Source organism: Formica exsecta, unplaced genomic scaffold (assembly GCF_003651465.1).
Source record: "Formica exsecta isolate Colony F162 unplaced genomic scaffold, ASM365146v1 scaffold414, whole genome shotgun sequence".
Lineage (NCBI taxonomy): Eukaryota > Metazoa > Arthropoda > Insecta > Hymenoptera > Formicidae > Formica > Formica exsecta.
The window spans coordinates 58,886-66,701 of record NW_021851381.1 but is presented as its reverse complement, the minus strand read 5'-3'; the positions used below and the strand labels follow the sequence as shown (position 1 = coordinate 66,701).

The window sequence follows — 7,816 nt, the reverse complement described above, 5'->3', positions numbered from 1 at the left end:
ATAATTTTTAAAATACCCCCAGCCTTGTTATTATTTCTTTGACATTTAATTTCTTTTATGAATAAAAAGAAGACAATTTTATTCCAAATTCATCCACTCATAATAAAATAATTTTTTAAAATTGAATCTTTAAAAAATGAATGGAAATATCACTATAAGTGTCGCAGCGCTTGCGGCTCTTTGCACCGCGCGACACGATTTATATTTCTAGTATTACAGATTATAAAAAATATTAAAAGTTATGATAGTTTTTATTATTTTTCCTTAAAATTATTGAAACTTCTGTTTTTTGTTCACCTCATTATTTCCTTATAATATCTTAAGATTATTCACTTACAATTATTTTTGTTCTTACGTCTTATTTTTTTGTAGAGTCATCTTTTATATTCTTATGTTTAATGTTATAATTCATTTTAAAAATACTATACTTATTTCAAAAGTTCATTGGATTGCTCAACAATGTCACCATTGAAAAATTTATAAATGTCACGTTTGTGATAGGAGATATATGCCCTTGATTTTAGAAGATTATCTCTCATATCAGAATCGTGACATATCACAAATGACTTAATTCTCTGAACATTTATGATATGTATGTATAAACTTATATCTTATCTTATGTTATAATTCAAGATAGGTATAAGTCAAGATAAGTATAAGTAGACAGTATAAATATCTTCACGTAGCAGCCTTATATTCACAGTCAATACAGTTTTTTTGTTATAATCATATCTGTGCAATTGGTTAAACTGTTTTTATATATTACAATAGAAAGCGAAGTTTAACATCTTTGGAAATGATTATCAATCCGCTTAATGTTGTTAGACTTTTATTGGTGTCAATAAATTCAATACATCTAACAGAAACGTCAGTAACTGAAGCAGAAATAAAATTCAAAGAAAACATACAAAAATTATTGCTGGATAGCATTTTTCATTATAATGGGGTGGAAGTAACGGAAGAAATATATCTCGATTATGAAGAACCTTATAAATTACATAGTTTTGAAATAATTGAAGATGACGAAGAAGCATGGAGTGAAGATAATTTAAATTCTCATCCTCAATGTTCAAATGATGATGCAGATTTTGACAGTTTTTATAAAAGACGAGCTGTTGAGTATTGGCGAAATTGGGACATTAATGAAAGAAATAATGACAAGAAAAAGAATCGTCCTCTAAAAGTAGTGCAACATAAATTTAGAAGAGTTTCATCTGAACGTCAGTTAAGGCGATGGGAAGAATAGTTACAATCAGGTGGAAGTCGTATAGAAAAATTATCTTACATCTCCAAATCCTACACATAATAAATTTACTGCAGCTGTTGAATCAGGATTCATGGTTCATGATATTGATCTAAAAAGATGGGCTTTACAAGCTCAAGAAGAAATAGGAAATTTAAATCCTATGTTTAAAGCATCTCATAGTTGGATATCAAGATTCAAGAAGTCCCAGCGAATTGTTTCAAGAAAAGTTACGAAGTTTGTCACTAGAAAAACATTGGAAGATTCCGTTAATTTGCAAAAAACAACTTATGATTTTCTGAAAACAGTAAAACCTCTTATTGAACAGTTTGGATCTGAAAATATTTATAATTCAGATCAAAATGGTTTCCAATTGGAAATTCATTCTGGAAGATCATTGTCTAACCAAGGAGTAAAGACAGTAGAACGTGTCATGCAATCTATATCATCAACAACCCATTCATACACGATACAACCAATAATATCCTGTAATGGCAATTTGCTGTCACCTTTATTTATTGTATTAAAAGAAGTTAATGGTAGATTTGGACCAAGAGTAGAATAAAACCTATTTAAACCAACAAATGTTATTGTAAAAGCATCGAAATCTGGTAAAATGATATCAGGTATAAATTTCTTTTTATAACTATTTTATATTTCAATTAACAATCTAACAAGAGTCGTAAAAAAGCTATTAAATTAACATTTATATTTCTTACAGATCATTTTAAAATGTGGTTAGAAGAAGCTTATTTTCCAAACTGGTTCTAATAGCGTTCTTCTTATCGATTCATGGACTGGACATTGCCCTAATATCATTTCGGATTTAACACCTCCAGGAAAGCATATTACTACTATGATAATACCGAAAGGCACTACAGGGAAAATACAACCATTAGATGTTTATGGATTTAGAATTTGAAAAAATTTTACTAAAAGATCTTCAAATACTGTTTTACTATTGGAAAGTAATATAAATTTGCATGAACGAAATAATATAATAAAATTACAATCTTTAATACATAATCAATTGTCATCCCCACGATATCACAACTTATTTAAATATTCATGGTTTAAGAGTGGTTAGACGAACGAAAGACCAGAAGAATTTGAAAATCCAGTACAATTTAGTTTTGACGAAACTTCAACAACATGTGATATCGAAGATTGCAATAATATAGCTGTAGTAAGATGTTCTTGGTGCAAGAAGTCATTATAATTGAAACATTTTTTCGTCAAATATCATTATTGTGTTATGCCTCGGGTGAGGCACGGTAAATTTCGGGGTCGTTGCCGGATTAAGATTAAGGAATCTGGGATGCGTCTGGCGGGTTACCCGTAGCACTGAACACTTTATGTTAAATAAAACTTTTATTCATTACAAATGGTCTTAGTTATAATTCGTCCTCGTATTTATTATCTACTCGTGTCGCGTATCGTGTCAACTGACACTCGCGTGCGCGTGTTTGGAGTCGGGTTTACGTCGCGAGACTTGCTTCTCGATCTCCACAATTTTTACTATAAGTGTGACTACTCGATATTACAATAATTATCGACACTCGCTGTTGACACTTGCGACTGTTAGCGCTACTACCCGCGTAATATTAATTAAGGATAAAGACTGCCCGCCGATCGTTAGCGATGGGTCTTTTTATTATCTCCCCTTGGTTTCCCAGGAGGGGATCGGTTAGCGACAAGACCATGTGTCGTGTCGCTCGATTTTTGCGGCAAGATCCGGATGCAAGCTAAGGAGTTCTAAGTAGGACTTCTTTGCTTGCATTTTCGCAATTTCCTTTTTGCTTTTAAGTAGGACCTCTACGTTGCATTTTCGCAACGTCCTTATTCCGCTTGCCTTGGTTTCCGCGTTTTCGTAATGAGTGATTGCGCGGTTGCCCGGGCTTCGCGCGTGGCTCGCGTTGTCAGCGCTTCGCTCGGTCAACGTTCGTAACGTGATCTGTATTCGCGTTACACGTTGAGCAATCATATCAAATAATATACATTTAGAATAATATATTTAATAATTCGTGTATAGCTTGTTCGGGCTATAACAATTGTAATGTGTATAATGAATGAATAATACAAAATATAAATTTATTATGTAAACATTTAAAAATTATTTCATTATTAATTACGTTCATTATTAATTACATTATTAATTAACTATTGCGCAAAACTACAAATAAACAAGATGTAAGAGCGTAAGAACGAAAATAATTGTAAAAGAATAATCTTAAGATATTATAAGGAAATATATATAATGAGATTAATAAAAAACAAAAGTTTTAATAACTTTAAGGAGAAATAATAGAAACTATCATAACTCTTAATATTTTTTTATAATCTGTAATACTAGAAATATAAATTGTGTCGCGCGGTGCAAAAAGCCGCAAGCGCTGCGACAACTTATAGTGATATTTCCATTCATTTCTTAAAGATTCAATTTTAAAAAATTATTTCATTATAAGTGGATGAATTCGAAATAAAATTGTCTTTAATTTTTATTCATAAAAGAAATTATTATAATTAATTCTCAAAAATGATATTTCGTAACGTAACTTTATTATACATGGTTGAATTTAGAAAAAAATAAACTATTAATACGGTAAAACAAAATTACAAAATTTTGAAAAAAAATGGGTGGTGAGGTTTTTTTGAAAAAAAATAAAAATAAAAATTTTTTTTCGTAACTTTACAGTACTTTTTAAGCCGTTAAACTTTTGTTTAATAATTTTTTTCTATCTCTTATAGTTTCGACGATATTCGACCCCAAAAGAAAACACCGTTTTTTTTCAAAGGGGTGTTTCACCCCCTAAATATGAAAATGGACACGTATAAAAAAATACGTATCTCTTAGATTTTTGTGAAATCTTTTTGCATGGAATCTCTGCCTCGTGTTTCTCGACACTCGGAGTCCCAACTCCTAAGACGAGCCGAACCCTTGGATCATCCCCAAAAGTCCCGTTGTACCCGGAGAGGCACAATATGTTTAACAACATATTTCAAGGAGAATTAAATCGGTTCCGGACAGTTGTGACATGTACATTGGCCAATCATGGTCATTCCTTTAAAAAATGGATCGACTGTAATTGGACAACATAGTATTTAGTACGAATTAAAGTATATTGGTGTAAACTAGGACAATGTTTTTTTACGCAGTGGATTATTTTACATTAAAATTTGAAACAACGAATATAATGTCTATTTTTTTCGATGCATTGGAATATTTTACATTAAAATGTTAATTTTTTTACGCACTAAAGTATTTTGTATTAATATCTGTATGTTACTTTTCTATGCATTGAAGTATTTTGCATTAATTTCTATATACTGGAACATTATGGAACATTAATGCTAATTTTTTTCTATGCATTGTATGTTTACTTTACACTCGTTTTCTTATGCATTAAATTAATATTTTAATTACAATATTTTAATACACACTGGAATATTAATGCTTTCTTTCTACGCATAACATTTATTTTTCATTTATTTTCATCTTGTTTATATTCATATTATTATCATTCTGCTTTTCCATATCAGATATTCTCTCAGTGTCTTCCTATTGCGAATCAGCTTCTTCATCGCTGTTTAATTTATCCTCACTTTGTTCTAATGTACTTTCAATCTTTTCATCTTCAATATTTTTTGCAGAGTTTTTGTTGATTAAAACTTTATAATATTACGTTAATAAATCTATTATTTATAGAACATGTAGAGTTAAATAAAAACACTTTTTTTGTTAAAATACTTTTACAATATTATTGATTGATCCATTTTTTTTATATTACAAACTCAAGTTGTTGGTTAAGCCTATTAGAAATTTGATTGCTTTACATGTCATTAAAATAATATATTGTAAAAAAAGAATGATATAATCCCTAAAAACTTACCTTTTTAAAAAAAGATAAAAAAAGGCGCCAAGTACATGCGCCAGTTGTGAAAAACTGTTATATGTATTTATAAAACAGTATTACTTTAATTTAATCTACACCAAATAATATTATAAATTATTGAAAATAAAAACTAGAGCTCAGAATACCCGGGTATCCGGGTACCTGCCCGTTCGCCCGTTACCCGTTATACGGATCTGGGCTGGTTCCGCGGGAACCTGCATAATTCGGATACCCGTACGATGCAGGTACCCGTATTGACGCGGGTACCCGTATTGTAGCTTTGTGGTGGTTCATCGAACCGCCACATAGAAATTCGTATCTCGTCCCTATTTCAGAACGTGGTATTAGCGTAAGAGTTATATGTGTGAGTCTCGATCTTGACGATGCGATCGTCAAAGACTGGTTCCCCGGCGATGTTTAAGATGTCGTTCATTTTGCTCAATACAAACGTGCTGTTTTCGGGACGATGAAACCTAAGGAGCGTAGGAAAGCCGCACAGGCGGCGGTCAATCTTCCGCTTTCCTTCTTTTTTTTCTTCGCGTTGAGGGGCGACGCAATGACGATGACAGGCGTGTTTCTCGTGTTTGACTCGTTCACGAGCATCGTATTCGTGCGCTTCTGTCTCGCTCTACCGTCTTCGTCGCATATGCAAACGAACCGTGATTTCCTCGCCGCGAAAATCGATCAATCGTCCATTCTGATTCATGACGCGCACATTTATGTCAGTATTTAGGTCCGCGCAATGACCGGGAAATAAATGATCTGCTCCGGGATCTCCGACACCTTATATCCAAGTGGAACGTTGGGCGCGAATTCGTGTTTCGTATGTGCGGATTTTTCATTGTAATACGCTCTCGTCGTGATGTTGCATTCTACGCGAATAATGTTAACGGCCGTAATATGTATTCGGTTGTAGTATACGAGACAATGAGAAATCCAATAGCGAAACGATGTTGTCGGGTTTGGTAAAATTTGCTCGATGCACGCACTTAATCTCCCTTCTCATGGTATTATCATTACCGCGAAGCGCTATGGAACGTTCATCTTTATCGTCTTCATTGTTCTCGTAATAGCCGTCGTACTCATCGACGTTGTACATATAATCACCATCACCGTCATCACCGTTATCGTTGTCATCATCACTCGTTCTTCGTTTTTCACCCCCCTCCTTCCGCTTTTCTTCTCTCGCTCGTCGTCGTTTGCGACGAATCGCGGCTCTCAGATACGCGCTTATAGCGCTTAACTCGTAAGATCCGACAGGAATTACGATAACCTCATCGTTATCGTCGAAGTAAAATTTATTATTCGTAGAATTTACACTTGGTATCATATTGTAAGTCTCGAAATTGGTAAGACCTAATTCGTAATCGTCATCACTTAAATTTAGGGACGGAAAGTAGCTTGCTGTGAGCACACTACTTGGTCCGGATAATGTGAGTCAGCGACATGATCGGCAAGAGTGGACGAACCGCGATCGATTGCACTCGGTCGATTGCACTCGATCAATAAACGATAGCTGTTGTTATAGTATAACGATAGCTGATGTTATAGTAGAAAATTCGAAGGAATCTTTAACATGATTTTTTAACGGGAATTGGAAAATTCAACGTCGTAATTGAATAGAAACGCGAACGAACTGTCGAAGAGGGTGACGGGACTAACGAAGCGTCGCGAGAAAAGCGATGACACTCGAATTAGAACAATTGATTCGTTATCGAGAGACAATAAAGCTCTGGATAAACGAATAAGCGATTTGGAAAAAATCGCGGTGTCGCGCGCGGTAAAATGATCGAAACACGAAGACTGGTGGAGGAATTACACGCGCCCGTGAGAAGAAATTTCCCACGTCGTCGCATCGCGGTGCGCGGGTACGACGGCCTATGGCAAGCGGATGTGGTCGAGATGTGATGCATCCTTACGCAAAACGCAAAGGTCACAATTACATACTCACCGTTATCGACGTGTTAAGTAAATACGCGTGGGCTGTATCGCTCAAGAGCAGAAGCGCTAGCGAGGTTGCTCGAGCGTTATTTAAGATAGTGCGAGACTCTAAGCGATGTCCAAAAATTTTGCAGACGGACAAAGAAAAGGAATTCTACAACGCCGAACTGCGAAAGTTCGCGGAAAAATATGGAGTAAATCATTATTCGATGAAAGCGTCGATCCTCGAGCGATTTAATCACATGCTCAAGAACTCTATGTGGAAATACTTCACTTGAACGGAATGTACAAGTGGATCGACCCGTTGGAGAGTACAATGCACGAAAACATCGCACTATCAGTATGAAGCCTATCGACGTAACTCCCGCAATTGCCAATAAACTTTTAAATACAATATACAGTAACATAAAGATCGCAGCTCCGGCGAAATTCAAAATACTGATCCGGTATGCATCAGAAATTTTAAGACGATCTTCGAGAAAGGTTTCACGCTAATAAGACCACCGAGATTTTTCGAATAGCTAAGGTACAACGAATCCCATGACGTATTTAGTGAAGGATTTACGGAAAGTGCTGCACGTCTTCGATCCCGACGTATATCTCGTTGAAAAGGCAACGAGGTTTATGTGAAATGGTTGGGAATGGACGCATAATTCCTGGATAAATAAAGCAGCTACATTATGATGAAAAATGTATTTTATTTAAAAAATATTTTATTTAAAATGTATTTTATTTAAAA

The 7,816-nt window shown here is 34.4% G+C and overlaps 1 protein-coding gene across 1 annotated transcript; it reads left to right on the top strand.

The window, feature by feature from the left end:
• Positions 1-7,016: 7,016 nt before the first annotated feature.
• On the top strand, positions 7,017-7,355 carry LOC115240115. Its single transcript, XM_029815083.1, has one exon. It carries the CDS (start codon positions 7,017-7,019, stop codon positions 7,353-7,355), a length of 339 nt encoding a protein of 112 aa, XP_029670943.1.
• Positions 7,356-7,816: the final 461 nt, after the last annotated feature.